Here is a 21910-nt window from a genome sequence, read left to right as displayed (position 1 = left end):
TATTTTTAAAGAAATTCCAAATACAAATTTTCATGCCTGTAACATATTCAGTTTTTGATATATAACTATCCTCATAAAAATAATTCAACCCATTTTTCAATCTTTTTACAACACCCCGTAAGTGTTTTTCCAAAAACAAAAATATGTGTCACTTTATTTTTATAAAAGACTTGGAAAATACCCATGCTTCGCTATGGTATTATACTGAAATTTATAATTGAATGCTTATTGTTTTAGATATATAATCCACCGAAATCGCGATCTGACTCGTTTTCTAATAGATTACGGCAAGTTTCCTCCCATTTTTCAATCTTTCTTTCCAGCAATCGATTTCGTACTTCCCGGGCTAGGTCCAGGTATTCCACCCGGTCAGTTAGGTCCCTAAATCTTTGCTATCTTTTCCTATAAGCATTTTTAATATGGATCAAATCCTTCAGGAGATCCGGTGTGGTGTCGTCTTGGGTGCCTTGGCGGTACTGAACCCGCGGCCGGACTGCATTCTTAGTCATTACCCGGCCAGGACCCGTTTCCAGCACAGTTCGCACATTTGATGACGGTGCAGAACATTATTATTATTATTATTATTATTATTATTATTATTATTATTATTATTATTATTATTATTATTATTATTATTATTATTATTACAGATGTTCTGGACCCCACAGCAAGATGCAAGACCGCTACTTGGCGGTAAATTACATCTGCTGCCATTGTCATTGTTGACAATGTGACCAGCACCATTGTCTTGCGTAGGCAAGTGTGAGGGATTTCTGGCAATACGAATGACCTACTTCCATGCATTATTGACCTTATTATAGAGGCAAACAATTTGACGGCCAATCTCATTCCTATCGTTTATTTCAAATGTGTTTAAATTTTTATTTATATGCCAGGAGAATCTACTGTAATCTAGGAAACGCTCTCCGAAGGAAAAGATGGCTGTTGAAAACGAACCCAGGAAAGATAAAAAATGATCGGTTTATGATCAGGATAAGTACATCGAAAATCTACAGCCTGTTTCCAGTCATTCAACAGGGTCAGGAATGGAATGAATAAAGCCCCATTTAGCAGCGACAATACGAATTGTGCCGGCTGCCGAAGCACTCCTCTGGGGATGTGATCGATGAATGACAAATGAAATGAAATATTGAACAGTGTTGCTGGAATGAATGATGACAGGGAAAACCAGAGTATCTGGAGAAAAACCTGTCCCACCTCCATTTTGTCCAGCACGAATGTCACATGGAATGACCGGGATTTGAACCACGGAACCCAGCTGTGAGAGGCCGGCGCGCTGCCGCCTGAGCAACGGAGGCTCCTTATAAGTACATTATGAACAGTAAAATCAATTGGTCTTGCCTCCTTTTACACCCCACTGCCATTAAGATGTAGACACATTTTAAAAATTCACCCCCCTTTTCACCCCCCATTACTTGGATTTTCCAAAAATGAAAAAATACCTGTTTCTTTATTTTTTAAGTATATCCCAAATACCAATACCAATTTTTAGGTCTGTAATATCTTCAGGTTCTGAAATATAAGCAGCCCCATTAAAGGCATTCAACCCCTTTTTCACCTTTTTTCACCCTTTTTCACCCTTCCTATTGGGATTTTCCAAAAAAATACATGTTTCTTTATTTTTAAAAGGAGATTCTAAATACCAATTTTTACATCTATAAACTTTAAAAGTTTCGAGATATAGATACACTCATTTTAAAAATTCACCCCTTTTACCCCCCCCCCATTAATTGGATTTTCCAAAAACAAAAAATATGTGTTTCTTTATTTTTAAAGGAGATCCCAAACACCAATTTTCAGGTCTGTAATATCGTCAGTTTCTGAGATATAAGTATCCTCATTAAAGGCATTCAACCAATTCAACCAATTTTTCACCCCTTTTCACCCCTTCTATTGGAATTTTCCGAAAACAAAAAAATACACGTTTCTTTATTTTTAATGAAGATTCTAAATGCCAATTTTTACATCTGGTTTTTTTTGTTAAAAATGGAGCCATGTTTTCCAGTGTTGACTTAGTTAAATGTAACAAAGGCTTTTCAGTCTGTCAAACACATAGCAAATACAATGTAAATTAAAACACTATAAACATATCTGTAAAACACACACTAACATACAAAGAATGACATGTTTCGTTCTACAAGAACATCCTGAGATTCTATCAAAACACTTAAAAATAAGCTTATATATGTACAGTATTGTTTACGTAGCGTAAACTTGTCAATGATAGAGAGATTAGTGATAACATGAAACAGTAATGACAAAAAATAAAATATATACAATTATTAATATAATGAAAAACTTACGTATTTATCTAGACTGCCGATGTTAAGTCTGTTGTCACCAAACACTGACAGTCCTGAAATAGTAAGATTTATCAACAGACTGGCTTAGCCATGGGTGACCCTTTGTCTGGCATCTTGGCTGACATTACATGGACTCAATAGAATACACGAAAATCAAAGAACATATAAAAGGTATATGTTTATGGCTAAGATTTGTGGACGACACTTTTGTAGTTATTGACAAAAATGTTACTAACAGCGACGAAGTTTTAGAGAATTTAAATAAAATTGACCCCAATGTAAAATTCACTAAAGAAGACGAAGTTAAACAGTCCTTAAATATTTTAGATATAACGATCACGCGCGCCAATAATACTTTCGATTTTCAAATCTACAGAAAACCCACACAATCTCCTATAACCATAAATAATTCCTCTTTACATCCTAAATCTCAAAAACAAGCGTCATTCTATAATTTATTACACAGAGCCTTAAAAATCTCACTCTCCCCTAACAACTTAAAAAATAGAATTAAACTATATAAGGTACTTGGCTAAGCTTAATGGGTTCAAAGTTGAAATGATTAACCAGTTAATCAATAAAGTTAAATATAAACTATCCACGAATCTCATTCCTGATAAACCTAAAAAAACTAGTTTCGCTACGTTTACATACAATAACCCAGCCATCCACCAGATAGCCAACACACTGAAGAAATACGACACTAATATTGCTTTCAGAACAGTAAATACAAATCAAAGTATATTTTTTAATCATAATAAAGTAAATTATAAAAACAGCCGTTTTTCGAGATCTGGTATTTACAGACTAACTTGTGCTCAGTGTGGATTTAGTTATGTTGGACAGACTGGGCGCAGCTTTTATACGAGATATATGGAGCATTACAATGCCTTAAAGCACAACAAATATTCAGCGATGAGCTCACACATGAGTGAAACAGGACATCAGTTTACATCAATTGATAAAGATCTCACTATTCTAAAATGTATAGGCAAAGGAAAACTTATGAATGAATTAGAAAATCTTTATACATCTTTTTAGACCAAGCCTATAACAAAGACCATAATCTTAACGATGCCACGGAAGCAAAAAAATCCTTTATATGAGCTAACTCCAAAGTTATTAGGCATGGTGAATTCAAAACATAATACAATCCCGCAAACTTTTAGAACTTCTTGTTCTAAAGCTTCCACCACCTCGTCAAATGTTAGGCCCGCCCACCTTGCTCCTAACAGCCCTCCAATAACAACACATGCGCGCAAGGATCCACCCACCACTACCGCCCCTCCATGTCCTTCACTGCCTCAGCCACACCGTTATAATACTAGAAGTAGAAAGCTCAGTCAAGCTAGCGTTGCTGAAACAACCCGACGTACTTAACACGCACCGTACGAGTAAGTACCGCCTTAGGCATTTTTGACGTACGGGAAGTCTGTTGAACAGTACGGTATTATTTAACCAACTTTCTTCTACATTTTGTTTCAGAAAAACTTGATCATTTCTTCCAACATGTTTCAACGGAATTATAACATCAACTTGACTGTCTTTTAGATCCAATCGACTACCAACATAATTACTGACATCCGCTAGCTTTGACATACGTTTTATCATTAGCAACGCCTCTACAAGAAGTTCCATTTTCTTTTCTACTTTCAGATATACCAACCGTATACATTTTAACATGTCTATTACGTTCACACTTCCGTTTTAAATAACTGACAGTGATTTTACCATCTTGGATTCAAACTATGGGAATTGAAGAAACATTCCCCTTTGATTATTGTGTTTACACTCAAGGCCATCACAGTCTTAATGATATTATAAAAAAAAGGATCCATTTTAGTTTTAAACTCTCAAAATTCATGTTTAACCACGTTTTACTCTTCAAAAACAGTTAATTTACTCTCTTTTAACATACTTTGGTGCATTATCGTTGTTTTAGATGTTATTGTATAATGTTTTACGAAATCATTTTTCAACATTTTAACCTATAATTTATAAGATTAGAATGACTCCATATGTATTATTTTTAAGTTTGATATAGGCTGATGATGCCCGTAAGGAGGGTGAAACATGTACCATTGACTTTTATGTATTATGTATAAAATTTTGACCATATGAAATAGTGGATCATATTGTATTGTATTGAACAGGTGGACTTATAATATTGTAATAATATTTGAGACATAAGTGGTATGTTCCGAGCTGTCAGCGGAGAGGTGGCGTGGAATGACATTAGTAGACGAATAAGTTTGAGTGGCGTTTATAAAAGTAGGAAAGATCACAATATGAAGATAAAGTTGGAATTCAAGAGGACAAACTGGGGCAAATATTCATAGGTAATAACATTCTTGTGAATTCTAGAAGATTCTTCAAGTGCTAATATTTTAAGTTTTTTCACCTGGTCTTCTGTGAAGTGCTTTCTTCAAGTTGAAAAAAACATAGAACTTACACAAGACATATGATTTTGATGAGTGTTTTAACATCCAAATCTTTGCTTGACTTACACTGATTTTCAACAACACATGCTTGCTTCATAAATTTTATCTGTAATTCATGTCTTGTCATAACTTGATTTTGACTGATGTGGTCTTATAAGGTCCGAAACTAGCTTCATGAAATATATGTACCTGTTTTAGGTTACAATAAATAGTATTGAATTCTCTCTTCTTTAGCATGCCATTCCTTTCCTCTGGTTCATAAATTTTCTGATATTACTGGTATGTAACATGCTGGTTCATCATAGCATTCCAACTATTCAATCCCTACTCTGAGGCACTGATTAGAATGAGCAGTGTGCACATTTAACGCAATAATGGCAGAGGAGAGTACGCGGCTCTCTGCGGCATAGTCGTTCCGGCACTGGAACTTTCGTTAAAAGTGAGCAAATGTGCGTTTTTTCTTTTGATCGAATATTTTATAAGATAACATTGCGTTTAATCGCTACATTCCTACTGATGTCCTTGTAATGATGTATGTTGACTTCAGTTGGGAAAACTATGACATTCTTTCTGAGAATTCCGTAGCGAAGCATGGGTACATCAGCTAGTTAATTTATATTTATTTACCGAGCTCGATAGCTGCAGTCGCTTAAGTGCGGCCAGTATCCAGTATTCGGGAGATAGTAGGTTCGAACCCCACTGTCGCCAGCCCTGAAAATGGTTTCTCCGTGGTTTCCCATTTTCACACCAGGCAAATGCTGAGGCTGTACCCTAATTAAGGCCACGGCCGCTTCCTTCCCACTCCTAGCCCTTTCCTGCCCCATCGTCGCTGTAAGACCTATCTGTGTCGGTGCGACGTAAAACAACTAGCATGATGATGATGATTTATATTTATTTAGAATCTAGTTCTTCTATATGATCTACTATGAGCTTCACCAAAATGATAATCATTTCTATATCTACTCTTATTACAGTTAGAGCAAAAATATACACCGTGTAACCCAAGTTTTGTAGCATTATAAAGAAGTGAAAATTAAGCAAATTTCATTTGAAATTCCTTGCAGAGGATGTCTAGGAACCCACCAGCCCACCCCTAGAAGCATATTTACTTTTATAACCTAATAAAGAGTAGTGCTTAGCATTCTCCATTGCTGGAGCACCTACTTGCATTGCTACTGGCCAATGTAAAATGGGATGTGACGTCATTCCCGTGAAAGAAGATAATTGATTCTGTTAACAACCCCGGCAGAATATAAGTCCAAATAAATAGAATTTATAAAGAAAACAATGTGGAATACAGAACAGCAATAATTTTATATGAAACTTACCTTGAAATGCGCTGCTATCACCCTAAGCCAAAATCTGCCATAAAAACAGTGACACCTTTGGGGATACATTCCCTTCAAGAGGATTTTATCTATGGCCACGCCGCATATTGTTTGCACAGCAAGAAGAAAGATGTAATTCACCTTTTCATCACTAGCAAATTAGTACTTATTTGATCAAAGTCTTCCGGGCTATTCTGCCTGGTTTACTTCTCTCATTCCTACCAGACGTTTCAACTACTGCTGCGGTAGTCATCTTCTGTACACTCTGCTGTGTTCCGCTGGTGACTGTGATGGTTACTGGGGAGGCGGCTGTATTTATACCTCAGCATGCGACCTCCAATTAGGTTGTGTTGTGCACTCTGTTGTCAGATATCCAGTCAGTTGTGTTGTGTGTTCAGGTATCAAATCACACAAGAGACTGCACGATGTAACCCAACTGGAGATCGCAAGGTGAGGTATAAATACAGCTACCTCCCCAGCATCAATCACAGTCGCCAGCAGGACACAGCACAGAGTAATTCAAGGATGACACAGAAGATGAATACCGCAGCAGCAGTTGAAACGTGTGGTAGGAATGGGAGAAGTAGACCACGGCGGAATAGCCTGGAGGACTTTTATCATATTGACTCTAGCCATGAAAGTCTTCATACTTTGAGGAATTAGTGCTGATCTTAGTTTTAAACTAGACAGGTTGGCAGCCCTGTGGACCACATCCTCTGTGAAAAGCCCACGATAAGTAAATGAACGACAGTCATTCCGTGGTAGATGTTGGCGATACGAGTGGTGTAATGTTAGGATACAGGGGATATATTAGTGATATGCTCACCTCTCTATCACTTGTCTTCCTTCTTGTAAGCGATGTCCTGCCATAAGTGCCAGGGCAACAGCAATTTCTGCCACACTTGCATTCGATACTTTTGAAGCGTTACCTATTTTGATACCACGGGATTTGGCTGTTGCTACATCAATGTGGTCATAGCCAGCAGTCATTGTAGACACAACCTTCAGGTTTGGACCTGTAGAATATTTGTTTATGAATGAGTGAGTAATGCAAAATAACAAATAAATGACAACACAAATCAAATACAGAAAGATAGGAACATGAAACAGAACATATAATATGATAAACACAATGATAGACCAGCATCGGAATAAGGAGTAATATAGAGAGAAGACAAGGACCATCTCCATAACCTGATACATTGCCGGCTTCAAACGGATTAGTTCTAGTTCTTTAATATCCTGTGGTGTGTTTGCTGTTTTGTGGAGCGGCCTGGAGGGGGAGCAATCCATTATGGCCCCGCCCTGTGTGACGTTTATATTTGAATTGATTATTTTAACCATGATGGTTCAATCTTGTCCTATTGACTTACATTCAATTTCTAAGAAACACTTTCCCGCCTTGTCAGTACTTCACATTTCATTATAATTACCTCCTGTACATGTTTCAAGAGCTCAACTGCTCTCTTCCTTTCATATAAATCGGACTTTCTCCTCTTAACCTAGTCCGACCATGAGAGCAATTTTTAACCGTCAAATTCTTCAGTTTCAGCTGGTACCAAATTGGTCAAAATTAAAACAAATTACACTTGTCTGAACTAAACAAGCACATCCTTGCTCCTGTGCTTGCTGCCATTGAACTTATGAGGACGGTCGTCCTTTTTATGAAAGGATTTAAGGAAAGAAGAAATTTCTTCAGAACAGAGCAGACAACATTTCAAATATTAGTATACAGTGACTAACTAAATAGGTTTTATTCATTTTATCATTTGAAGATTATTCTATTTTTTTAAAGTTTCTACTAAATGACATAGTAAGTAAAAGTGAACAGTTTAGACACAAAAGAGATATTTTTATGATTTCAAGATTTATGTATAATTTTTTTTGATGACTGTATTGTACAAATGTGTTAAGTCCAAGGATTTTTGGTGTGATGTTTTGCACCGCTGAGGAAGCGAGCAGTTGAGCTCTCAAAACGTGTACAGTGTGTAATTATAATGATAAGTGAAGTATTGACAAGGCGGAAAAGTGTTTCATAGAAACTAACTCTGTGTCGTTGACACGCTGGAGCCTCGCAACCCGCTGTACAGCCAACCTGACGGAGGGAAGGCCGGCACACATGGGTCAGACCCTGTTACAGTGACCATCATTGGTTGTTACGTCGCTAGAGGCCTCAAGGGGCGCAGAAACTATGAGTCCCGCAGACCGAGAGTCTTCTATATCTGGAGGCTTCCACGAGCTTCGACAAGCTGATGTATTTATTGTAGATAAATGAGGTAACCTGCCTAATCAATATACAGTAATATAAAATTAGTACTACAATTTATTTTAATCTTGCTACTAGTTTTGGCCTATTGATATTAGGCCATCATCAGTTCTAAGATCTTAAAACACTTGAAGAACGAATTGGCCATAGAAAAATAGATAGCATAATACTTGAAAACAGTTCTGATCTTATATTCAGTATACACTAAAATAAGTCAGTCTTGAGGATGTAACACAACACTTGAAAATTCTTATAATCTGTAGGTATTCTTAAATAAATATAAATCACTGACTTCAAATTATATATCTTCAAGGCAGTCATTTATATTTATTTAAGTATACCAACATATTTTAAAGGGTTGTGTTACATCCTCTAGACAGTTAATTATTTCAGTGTATAATGAATATTAGATCAGAACTGTTTTCAAGTACTATGCTGTCTATTTTTATTGTATGTATGGCCAATTAGTTTTTAAGAGTTTTAATATCTGATGCCCGATGATGGCCTAACATCAATAGGCTGAAATTAGTATCATGATTTTAAAAAATGAAGTACTAATTTTATATTGTATTGATTAGGTGGATTACCTCATTTATGTACAATAATTATATTGTCATCAATACGGAACATGAAAATTATAAACTTTCAATTTCAATCAGTCACTACTGATCTGCATTTAGGCAGTCGCCCAGGTGGCAGATTCCCTGTCTGTTGTTCCCCTAGCCTTTCCTTAAACGATTGCAAAGAAATAGGAAATTTATTGAACATCTCCCTTGGTAAGTTATTCCAATCCCTAACTCCCCTTCCTATAAACTAATATTTGCCACAATTTGTCCTCTTGAATTCCAACTTTATCTTCATCTACTTCATCTTTCCCACTTTTAAAGACACCACTCAAACTTATTCGTCTACTGATGTCCTCCCATGCCATCTATCCACTGACAACTCGGAACATACCACTTATGATGTAGATGCTGATTCCCATAGGGAATCAGAAATAATTGTTCCGAATGAGTAAATTTATAATACCAATATAAATGGTCCGTTATTGGACATTATAAATTTTTTCCAGCTAACTCATTCCTGGTTGCCAGCGTTTCGCCCCCGTGTGCTAGGCTGGGCTCATCAGTTGGTACCTAGCACACCTACCAAGACGCTGGATAGTGCATACCGAGGAGGCTGCTGCTGCTGCTGCAACGTGTTTCATTCCCCGCCCTTCGGGCGAGGCGGGCCCCTAGACAGTGTCGCTGTCTCCCAGGCCGGAGATGTTGAAAGAATTGGGGAAGGACCAATATTGTAAGGAGGAGGGTAAGTGGAATTAATGATTGAGGAGGTGTGCTCGGATGTTATTTAAATACCAGGGATGTGTGGAAGGGGTGAAAATTCAGAGAAGTGTACTAGGGCTGCCATGAAAGGTTAGTAGGTGTAAGGTGGCGGAGATATTGTACAAGGAGGTGATGAGAAGTCTGAGAAGGTCGGCTGTTAAGGGTGGTGAGAAGGAGAATTGAGTTGGTGGACGAACGTGCGAGGGAGTTCGATATGAGGGGGCTGGCCGGGGTCGAAGACGTGGGCTGGTGGGAGTTCTAGGAGGGGAGCGTGAAGGTTCCACTTGATGTTGACGACCGTAGATACGTGCCCCGCTGGTAAGAAGACGTTGGACTGCTTCTTCCGTAGGCAGGTGGAGACGGACGAGATAGGTTGGTCCGGAGTTGTTCCAAATTCGGAAGGCACGACGCACAGGAATGCCTTCGAGATTAAGTTCTTGGATAACCTCTCGATCTGAGATGTCAGGATCCACGCCGCGTAAGACACAACTATGCATAGTGGTGCGATCTGGCAGTGGTGATGTTGAATGGCGCACGGTGTCTGCTGGAGGTGAAGGCTGTATGACTGGTGTCGTAGCAGAGGTTTCTTCAGCGATGGTCGAACGGTTGAAGTAGCGGGGAGGGATGTACAGGTAACTGGGCGGATCAGGGTATGGCGGCAGAGGAAGGGTCGTAGTCAGAAGAGGGGAAGAATGGGAGTACGTAACCGTAGTGATAGGAAGGTAGGGAATGCGAAGTGCGCAGGTCGTGGTGGTTGTTGTTGTGGTAGGAGTGGTAGTGGTTGTCATGGTGAGGAGAAAAGAGGAGGTATAGGGGTGGCTAACTTCCAACAAGGCGTCAGCCAATTTGCTTTTTTGAAGTCGGCGAAGTAGCTGGAGTAGAGATGCTGAGCCACCCGGCCGACAAAAAAAATTAAGGAGTAAGGGGAGTTCTGAGACGTACGAAGAGTTCAAGAGCTGATCCAGCGATCCCGAGGAGGCCACTGCGTAGGCTAATTGTAGCCACCGGCAGTGCCAATGCACTATGAGAGACATTGTCTCATTATCAAAAATTGATGCCTGCTTGGCCATCAGATGATGTAGATGCTGATTCCCATAGGGAATCAGAAATAATTGTTCCGAATGAGAAAATTTATAATACCAATATAAATGGTCCGTTATTGGACATTATAAAAAAAAAATTCCAGCTAACCTTGTTATCACATGTTACCCTATTTAGTTATTTATAATCAATTTTATGCAACTTTCCCTTTAATAACATCGTATATCCCACTGTTCTCACTTTTCTTCACATTCTAACTAGAAGAATTTTTGTTTTTATTTTTCAGTGTTTGTACAAAGTTTTAACAGCTTTTGTAGTTAAACTGATATCTCTGTCGACCATGTTTACTTTATATACATTATTTAATGGTGACCTATCTTACAACTCCAAATAGACCAAGTAGGAAGCATTTTATACACCCTTCTTACTAGACCTTCCGTTTTGCAGTTCAGAATGATGATGATGATAATAATAATAATAATAATAATAATAAATTAACCAAACTCGTGCGCTACATGGAGAAGCATATAAGCAGGGATATTTTTGAGATATAACTTGTTTTTTGTACACATCAAAACTGGAAAGAAAAAAAGCTACAGAATGGTAAGTTTTTATATGTTCTCAGAGCGAATTTCAACAGAGAGGCGCACCGGGCAAGTTGGCCGTGCGCGTAGAGGCGCGCGGCTGTGAGCTTGCATTCGGAAAATAGCTTGTTCGAACCCCACTGTCGGCAGCCCTGAAGATGGTTTTCCGTGGTTTCCCATTTTCACACCAGGCAAATGCTGGGGCTGTACCTTAATTAAGGCCACGGCCGCTTCGTTCCAACTCCTAGGCCTTTCCTATCCCATCCTCGCCATAAGACCTATCTGTGTCGGTGCGACGTAAAGCCACTAGCAAAAAAAAGCAAAAAAAGAAAACAAAAAAAAAAACAAAACAAAAAAAAACAAACAGAGAGGCAAAGGTTGACAGTATACTATACTAGCCGATGTACCCGTGCTTCGCTACGGGATTCTCAGAAAGATTGACTTTGTGGTTTTCCTAACTGAAGTCAAAATAAGTCACTACAAAACCGTCAGTAGGAATGTAGCGATTAAAAGCAATGTTATATAAAATATTCGATCAAATAAAAAACTGCACATTTTTTAACTTTTAACGAACAGTAGGCTACTACGGTACCGATTCAACAGTCCAAAGTTCCAGAGCTGGAGTGACCAGGCCGCAGACAGCACTTGTGGCTAGCGCCTTACAATGTGAAGCCACTCGACTGCGCTCGGGTGAGATCTGTCGGCTATACTCGGCCGTGCTCGGGTGAGATCTGTCGGCTATACTCGGCCGTGCTCGGATGAGATCTGTCGGCTATGTTCTACTGGCGCACATTAAGATAGTAATGGAATATCCGTGTCCAAATATTAGGCGATACCGTCATTAAAATTACTAACTAGTATATTTGTTACGGCCTTTGTAATATTGAAATTTCCGATAGCAATGGGACACCAATATTCAAATATTACTTCACTATGACAGAAACTTGAGATATGTTTCGGCATGAGAGATGTCGACAGAGATGCACTGGGCGTTGAAGTCAAGCTGACTAACAAACTACTGTGCATTCTATTCCAGGGATTGCACACATTTTATAAAATAGTCTACCGGTTTCGTTACATTTCACTTATTCGCTAACTGGAAAGCAGGTGGCCAAATTTACATTAGATGCCATTGAAGCAGTCAAAGAACATGGTTTTTAAGTTTTTACGAATCATTTTACGTCTTATCGACAAAGATAGGTCTAATGGTGACGATGGGATAGAAAAGGGCTAGAAGTGGGAAGGAAGCGGTCGTGGCCTTAATTAAAGTACAGCCCCAACATTTGCTTGGTATGAAAATGGGAAAGCACGGAAAACCATCTTCAGGGCTGCCGACAGTGGGGTTCTAACCACTATCTCCCGAATGCAAGCTCACTGCTGCCCGCCCTTAACCGCACGGCCAACTTGCTCGGTGGTTTTCAAGTTCTTCGAATGGTAACCGATAATTACCAGGTTAATATTTCAATGTTTGAAGCATTATGTGGGGGGACGTGGTTCTTTTGAAGCATGAAATAATACATCCATCCGATAATGGATGGTCACTATTTCTTTGTTATGTCTCTAGTCATCTTTTGTATCGCCCCTTCTTCGACATGAATTACTAAACTGCTCCAGTCTCATGGAAGACAAATTCACAAGAGAAATAAAATGTGACACTTGTAATTATGGGCTTCCACAGCTCTTTTTAGAAATATTTTTAAAGTCACTTTTAAGTAACATTGTCACAAATCATTTACAGAAGTGCGAGCGATTTATAAAACTCAATAGAAACCTCTCAACAGGAAGATTTTAAAACTTCAGTGAAATCTATTAAACACACGCAGCGTTAATGTGGTAACTTTTTATTCATTTACCTACTTTCAAGAAGCTTGGCATACTGGTGTTGCATGGTCGATTTAAGAAGGTAGTGTAGAAATTAAGATTTGTAAATATCGGTGGGAGCTATGAGGGGATTTAAGATGAAAATACTTAATTTCTATGAACTGTGCGCATTGAAAGTTGAGGAAGTAGGGCGATGTAGGGAGCTTAACTGCGAACGTGGTGGGTGACACGGCCGACTTGATGCGTCGCTCTAGGGCGCAGCGCGGGATCCAATCGGCCGTGTTGCCGACCACCGTCAGCTGCTTATCTGCCGGCCATATTGTATTTCATAGGTGAAAGACCGAACTTAGCCGAGTTGATCCGAGTGGCTGCACATTGTCAGGCGCTAGACCAAGGATCATATAAGAGAAATAGATCCGTCACTCCTGTATAATAAAGTTCGCTGAGAAAACAGGTCATGGAAGCTACAGTGGCCACTTTCTCTCTGCCAACATAAGGAAATAAATCCCACGATAGTACCTCGTAGTAAACACGATGATGATAGTTGTTACTTTGTTAAAATTTTAATTGTGATAGAGATAATGATTGTATTTCGGTAGGAAAGTTGTATCTAAAGCTTCTCTCGTGTCTTTTACTTGAAAAGTAAATTGCAATTACTGTTGAGAAAAGTGCTTATAATGTAACGTTAACACCATTTAACACAAATGCTCCAATTTATTTACATAAAACAAGTTTACAATTCACTGCACTGACCAAGAGATACATTGTACGCCATGATCTACACCACAACCAAAGATTACACAAACAAGATAAACAGTGTTGTGTCACTTGTAATGTTCATAGATATGCCAGTAAGATATGACACGGCAGTCCATGGAATAAATGTGGTTCCGTAACATCCTCCCACCTTGCAATTGTTATTTTCAATTGCAAAATACTCCGTACCACAACTGAAACAAAAACACATAACACAATAAATAAATGAACACAAAAGCAAGGTCACATCAAGAGTATTCACAAATCAAGTCTTGATGGCACTTTAATTCTCCGCCCCCCTTTTGACAATTTGAATTCTTCATGTGGAGGCTTTGTCTCAGGCGAAGTGATAGTCACAGTTTCAGGTTGCTTCCACTCCTCTGGAGTTGTGTGCACCTCCAATGGATAGAGACGCTGGAGTGGTCTGATCAGCTCTCCCTCAGATGTCTTCAGTTTGGCTACTCTTGCTACTTCATCCTTCCCTGGATACACTTCCACGACGACCGCGAGGGGCCAGTTGATACGTTTTGTGGAATCTGCTCCTATCAATACCACATCTCCCACCTTGATGCTGTTGGTCTTCCTCTGGCCGTGGTGAACTAGGAGCGCCAAGTATTCATTCCTGAATCTTTGTCGTAGGTCCTCACGTAGTTTCTGGAGGTACCTACATCGTTTAACATAGTCAACCTTGTCAACTGCATCCAAATCTGGAGTCTCATTTGTAGCAATACCCTGCAGAAATGTTGCTGGTGTCAAAGGCTTTAGTTCAGACGAATGGTCCGCAATGTATGTAAGTGGTCTAGAGTTGATCGTCGCCTCGCAATCACACAACACAGTATATAACTCTTCATAGTGCACAGAGGCTCGTCCCAAGATTCGACGCAGTAGTTCTTTCACTGTTCTGATTAGTCTCTCCCACCATCCTCCCCACCAGGCTGCTGTAGGTGGGATAAATTTCCAAGTAATCTTTCTCACAGCCGAGTGGGTGACAATCTCATCCCAATCCAACGCTTTCAGGGCATTATTAAGTCCTATGAAATTGGTCCCGTTGTCTGAGTACAGCACAGAAATTCTTCCACGCCGGGCAATGAATCTTCTTAACGCCAGAATGAAAGCATCAGTTGTCAAAGACTGCACCAGCTCCAGATGTATCGCACGATACACCGCACAAGTAAATAATACAACCCACGCCTTTTCTCCAGACTTTAGGTACAGCGGTCCAGCATAATCCACTCCCGAGACCTCGAAAGCTGCTGTTGAGCCCACTCTATCCTTGGGCAAAGGAGCAAAAGCTGGTGCTGTAGGACTAGCCTTGTACCTTTTACATTTGACACGTCTTGCAATAACTCTTTTTGCCACTTTCCTAACTCCAAGAATCCAGAATCTTTCCCTGAGTCTAGCTAACAGCGTCAGTAGCCCTGCATGCTGTGACCGATGATGTTCGTCCCAAACCAATCTGGTCACGATGGCATGGTTTGACGGCAACAAGACGGGTTTCGTGAATGCTTCACTTTCTTCCCCAAAGGTAAGTTTTGTTTCAACCCTCAGAACTCCCATTTCGTCCTTGAATACCCTGACTTTCTTCTCAAGTTCCTGCTCGTGATCTCGAAAGCATTCCTGCTGCACAACTCTCAACAAGGTGTTCTCGGCTTGTTGCATTTCTTCACCAGTGAGTTCACCTCTTCTTGCTCGTTTTGCCTTAGTAAGGTTGCGGAAGAATCTGATGATCCAACCAATCATTCTGACTATCTTGACATAACTTGAGAAATACAAGAGACGCGAGCAAAAGTCAGGTGAACTACACGCCACACTCGATATAACTGTCTTCCGTTTCTCAATATTGACTTCGTCTTCAGGTGCGGCAATTTCATAAAAAGGCCACTGCTCTGGATTATCCTTTAGCCACCGTGGTACTTCCCACCATTTGCTCTCAAAGAGTGCCTTTGGACTGCATCCCCTTGATGGAAGATCTGCTGCGTTCAGAGTCCCCGGTAGGTGGCGCCAATCCTCAGTATTGGTGTACTGTCGTATTTCATGACAACGGTTACCCACGAATGTACTCCAGTTGTCCGCCCGCTTTATCCAAGTCAAGGCTACTGACGAGTCGCTCCAAAAGAATGTTCTGCACCGTTGTAGTCCCAATGCCTCTTTCACTTGGGTAGAAATTCTGGTACCAATGACTGCTGCCAACAGTTCCAAACGTGGTATAGTGACATGTTTGACAGGAGCAATCCTCGCCTTAGCCTGGACCAACTGGACCGATACCTCTGCGCCTCTCCTTGCCCTTAAGAATACACAAGCTGCATAAGCAAGTTTGCTCGCATCACAAAATACATGAAGACTGATATCTTCCGCTCCCCAGTCCACTTGTACCATTCTCCTTGGAAGGCGACATCTAGCTAACCATTGCATCTGCTCCACCCAGTTCTTGAATTTACTTGTAATGCTATCCGGAAGCTCTTCATCCCATCGAAATTTGTGTTTCCATGTTTCTTGCAGCATCAGCTTTGGTAGTAAGGTAGACGGACATGTGAAGCCAATTGGGTCGAAAACAAGCTGAGCCACAGACAACAGATTCCTCTTGGTAACTCGACAAGTGGTCATCGCAATGGTTTTGACATCACAGAGAAGCTCATCTGTAGTGACATCCCATAAGAGACCCAGGACTGGAACAACTCCATCTTGCATAGCAGCTCTGTCTTCTTGATGAACGGGGCTGCTGATCCATCCACGAAGATCAAATTGTGCTGTAGACATCAGTGCAGTAGCTTCCCTCACAAATTTCTGCAACTGTTCTTCATTGGCTACACTGGTAACACAGTTGTTCACGTAGAAAGAGTCTCTGAGTCGCTCTGCAGTACTATTCAGTTCCTCAGGCGCATGTCTCAAGTGATGTGATATAGTCGCACCCAGTAGAAATGGACTAGACGACACTCCAAAGACAACTCTGCAGTGCCTGAGGATTGCCAACTCTTTGTTACGACAGTCCTTCCACCAAAGAAATCTTAAAAAATCCTTGTCACCTTGGGCTAGCTTGATTTGTAAAAATGCCTTTCTGATATCAGCTGTCACTCCAATAGCATGTTTTCTGAATTGTATCAACAGCTTGGGTATTAATTCCACCAAATTGGGCCCTTTTTCCAGACAGCTGTTAAGTGAGTTGCCTCTTTTATCTTGGGCTGAGGCATCGAACACAGGCCTAATTTTGGTGGTCATACTAGATTCCTTTATTACTGGCTGGTGAGGGAGGTAGTGACCATCATTCTTGCTGGCAGAGGGTATCATTTCCACTATGCCCTCCCGCAGCCATTCACGAAAGATTTCATCATACTCTTCCAACTTGTCAATGGTTTCTAGTCTTTTGCTTACACTCAACAATCTCTTCTCCGCTAGATCGTAGTTGTCCCTCAGCTGCGGGTGCCCCTCTTTCCAGGGAAGGCAAACCTCGTATCTTCCTTCTTGGTCAACTTTCACTGTCTTCTCGAAGAATTCAAGTGTCTCTGCTTCTAGAACTTCTTTGGTTTTGACATCTGCCGGGTCGCTAATGCCTATGGCTTCCAGACGCCACAAATCAGCTACATTAAAACCTGCCATACTAAAGAGGTCAGTTACTGTATTGCAGTTGCTGAATATTCTACGCTGCCCCATCACCGTCCAGCCCAGCTTAGTTTCGAGAGCAACCATCGTGTCATCTAAAACTAATCTGCAGCCTGTTAGCAGTTGCCCCATTACGTCTGCCCCAAGTAATATCTTTACCTCAGGAACATTATAGCCTACATCTGATAAGATTATGTTGTGGTTTCGAAGCACTGGGTAATACCGCTGTGTCTCAAGCCGGGGTACAAAATCACAAATTTTCTGTTGGTCCAACATAGGAATGGTGCACTCAAATTTGTCATCTAAACTTCTAAGAGTAACTTCATAAATACCATGCACTTCTCGCCCTGTCTCTACTCCACCAAACAGATTATGTATTAACGTCTCTTCCCCTATCTTCTTCAGCCCAAGCTTGTGAACACTGTCCTTCGTGATGTATGATCTTTGAGATCCCGAGTCTAGTAACACTCTTGCCAACTTAACAACCTTATCCACCGACACTTTAACTACCAAAGTTTGCAACAATGTCTGACCCTTTTGATGAGACAGTAAGTTCTCTGTTCTACCTGGTTCGTTTCCTTTCTCAACTGAACTTTTCTTGCTGCTATCGACTGGAATTATATCCTTTAAACCCTTGCACATAATAGTGTGATGCCCCTTGCAACAAATCAAGCACTTGAGCACAACTTTGCACTTTTTTGCACTATGGCCCACCTTGAGGCAATGGAAACATGCTCCTTTCTTTTTCAAAACTTCTTGTTTTTTCTCTGTAGTGAGACCTCTAGCTTTAAAACAGTCCTGAGACATGTGATTCCCTTTATCGCACCAAATACATGCCCTATCACCCCTTTTCTCTTCGCTCGAGAAAATTACTGCTGCTGTCGGTAGCTTTTCTTTGTTATTTTGCGATGCACTCCCACAGCCACCTAGGAAATTAGAACGAGCCAGAAGGAGACGTTCTTCACTTTCTACCTCTTGTCTCAAAAATCTCAAAAGTGTCTCGAGATAATTAGATTGGTCACCCTTCTTACATGCCTGCGACATACGAGACCGCTCCCATGCTTTCAAAATGTCATCTGGTAGTGCTGATTCTACAAGCGGGTAGAGCATTGCCGCATATTTATCGCTAGTAACCCCTAGTGACTCTAGTGCCTTTAACTGGGTCTCCAGTTTATCAAAAAGACTCCGTAGACTTATATCGTTTAGCATGCTACTCTTTTGAAGTACTAATTGCAAGAGTTCACGAACGTAAATCTCAATCAGAAGTTCATCTCTTGCAAACCTCGATTTTAATTGCTCTATAGCTTTCTGATAATTTGAAGCTGAGGGTGGGAAACTTTCCACGAGTTCTCTAGCTGACGTCCCGGGTACAGTAGCCTGGCAAAGGTATTGGAATTTATCCTCTTCCTCGATTTCATCATCCTCATGTATCTTTCTGAACTGCCCCCAGAAGGCTATCCAGTTGCGCACATCTCCATCGAACTGTTTAAGTTCTAATTTCGGCAATCTTAAATTTCTTTTACTCCTGGATTTACTAGAACTAGTACTAGCAATACTATTTGCCCCATTGTCACTGAGTGTGTCATCATGCAAAAAATTCTCATACCTGGTCTTTAAGGTTAACCACCTTTCGCGGTATCCCTCCATGATTTCGTATTCGGCAGCGATCTCTTCTTCTTCTTCGTGCTCTCCGGCGTACCAAACATCACGAATTTTTTCATCGAGCACGAATAATCGTTCAGCTTTGTCCTCGAAGATCTTGAATCCTGCGGAGACCTCTTCTCTTGTGGGTTGTTCTGCATTTAACTTCTGTTCAAAGTCATTGTCAGCACGTGTAAACAATCGGCGCAATTGTGTTCGTTCACTTTTCAATTTCATAATTTCTGCCATATTTACGCGGAAACTAGTCCTGTCGCGGTCGCCAGATGTTGAGAAAAGTGCTTATAATGTAACGTTAACACCATTTAACACAAATGCTCCAATTTATTTACATAAAACAAGTTTACAATTCACTGCACTGACCAAGAGATACATTGTACGCCATGATCTACACCACAACCAAAGATTACACAAACAAGATAAACAGTGTTGTGTCACTTGTAATGTTCATAGATATGCCAGTAAGATATGACACGGCAGTCCATGGAATAAATGTGGTTCCGTAACAATTACCGTATTTGTATGTTGGCAATACTGTTATAACGCTAACTTGTATCGTTGTTTCACCGTTCGCATTTTAATTTAAATTTACATCTATTAAGTGATAAATGCAACATTGATTACTGAAAATGTTAATACAATTCATATAAAACCCCAAAACGCCCATACTTGCCTAATTCACGATCTAGCATAACCTCATTCTTTCGTTCGTTCGCTCGTTCGTTGAACACTTCCCACGACTTTTATGTATGTGAATGGAAAACACGAGAAGGAAAGGATGAAAGTAAAACACAGCATAATGCACACAGTTTATATTTTGAATTTATTTATTCCAAACAGCAGGTAAGAAGCACAATCACACAGACGTTTACTCGCAACAGTTAGGTATTTCAATGTGAAGTACGTTCATGATCATAATACTATTTCTTCACACTAAGAACGCGCATTATTATAATTTCACACCATGAAGAAATTGAAAGAATATATGAGGAGATAGAAGACTTAATACAATATGTCAAAGGTGACGAGAATCTAATTGTGATGGGAGACTGGAACGCAGTGGTAGGCCAAGGAAGAGAAGGTAGCACAGTAGGAGAATTTGGATTGGGACAAAGGAACGAAAGAGGTAGTCGGCTGGTTGAATTCTGCACTGACCATAATTTAGTCCTCGCCAATACTTGGTTCAAACACCACAAACGACGGCTGTATACGTGGACGAGACCTGGAGACACTGGAAGGTATCAAATAGACTTCATTATGATTAGGCAGAGATTCAGAAACCAGGTGTTGGATTGCAAAACTTTCCCAGGAGCAGACGTGGACTCTGACCACAACTTGTTGGTCATGAAATGCCATCTGAAATTGAAGAAATTGAAGAAAGGAAAGAATGCAAAAAGATGGGATCTAGACAAGTTGAAAGAAAAGAGTGTGATGGATTGTTTCAAGGAACATGTTGCACAAGGACTAAATGAAAAGGCCGAAGGAAACACAGTAGAGGAAGAGTAGAGAGTCATGAAAAATGAAGTCAGTAGGGCTGCTGAAGAAATGTTAGGAAGGAAGAAAGGATCAACTAAGAATCAGTGGATAACTCAGGAGATACTAGACCTGATTGATGAACGACGAAAATACAAGAATGCTAGAAATGAAGAGGGCAGAAAAGAATACAGGCGATTAAAGAATGAAGTGGATAGAAAGTGCAAGGTAGCTAAGGAAGAATGGCTGAAGGAGAAGTGCAAGGATGTCGAAGGCTGTATGGTCCTGGGAAAGGTAGATGCTGCATACAGGAAAATCAAGGAAACCTTTGGAGAAAGGAAATCTAGGTGCATGAATATTAAGAGCTCAGATGGAAAGCCACTTCTAGGGAAAGAAGACAAAGCAGAAAGATGGCAGGAGCATATCCAACAGTTGTATCAAGGTAACGATGTAGATAATTTCGTTTTGGAACATGAAGAGGCTGTTGATGCTGATGAAATGGGAGACCCAATTTTGAGGTCAGAGTTTGACAGAGCTGTGAGTGACCTAAATAGGAACAAGGCACCTGGAATTGATGATATTCCCTCTGAATTACTGACTGCCTTAGGAGAAACCAGCATGGTAAGGTTATTTCATTTAGTGTGCAAGATGTATGAGACAGGAGAAGTCCCATCCGATTTTCAGCAGAATGTTGTTATACCTATTCCCAAGAAAGCCGGTGCTGACAGGTGTGAAAACTACCGCACTATTAGTTTAGTATCTCATGCCTGCAAAATTTTAACACGTATTATTTACAGAAGAATGGAAAAACAAGTTGAAGCTGAGTTGGGGGAAGATCAATTTGGCTTCAGAAGAAATGTAGGAACACGTGAAGCAATCCTGACTTTACGTCTGATCTTAGAGGATCGAATCAAGAAGGACAAGCCCACGTACATGGCATTCGTAGATCTAGAAAAGGCATTCGATAATGTTGATTGGACCAGGCTATTTATGATTCTGAAGATGATAGGGATCAGATACCGAGAACGAAGAATTATCTACAACCTGTATAAAAATCAGTCTGCAGTGATAAGAATCGAGGGCTTTGAAAAAGAAGCAGCAATCCAGAGAGGAGTGAGGCAAGGCTGCAGTTTGTCCCCTCTCCTTTTCAATGTTTACATAGAACAGGCAGTAAAGGAAATCAAAGAGAAATTTGGAAAGGGAATCACAGTCCAAGGAGAGGAAATCAAAACCTTGAGATTTGCCGATGATATTGTTATTTTATCTGAGACTGCAGAAGATCTCGAGAAGTTGCT

At 40.3% G+C, this 21910-nt stretch overlaps 1 protein-coding gene across 3 annotated transcripts in view; it reads right to left on the bottom strand.

Annotated features, from left to right (window-relative positions):
• The window catches only part of LOC136858761 (glyoxylate reductase/hydroxypyruvate reductase), a 206142-nt gene that overhangs the window by 20842 nt on the left and 163390 nt on the right, over nucleotides 1-21910 (bottom strand). For all 3 annotated transcript variants that reach the window (XM_067138538.2, XM_067138540.2, XM_067138539.2), the window contains one exon: nucleotides 6920-7109. In XM_067138538.2, coding sequence (XP_066994639.1) covers nucleotides 6920-7109 — 190 coding nt within the window. The remainder of the gene's footprint in view (nucleotides 1-6919; nucleotides 7110-21910) is intronic.

This window comes from Anabrus simplex, chromosome 1 (assembly GCF_040414725.1).
Source record: "Anabrus simplex isolate iqAnaSimp1 chromosome 1, ASM4041472v1, whole genome shotgun sequence".
Taxonomy (NCBI): Eukaryota; Metazoa; Arthropoda; class Insecta; order Orthoptera; family Tettigoniidae; genus Anabrus; species Anabrus simplex.
The sequence above is the reverse complement of the archived record's forward strand: the minus strand, read 5'-3'. Positions and strand labels throughout refer to the sequence as shown.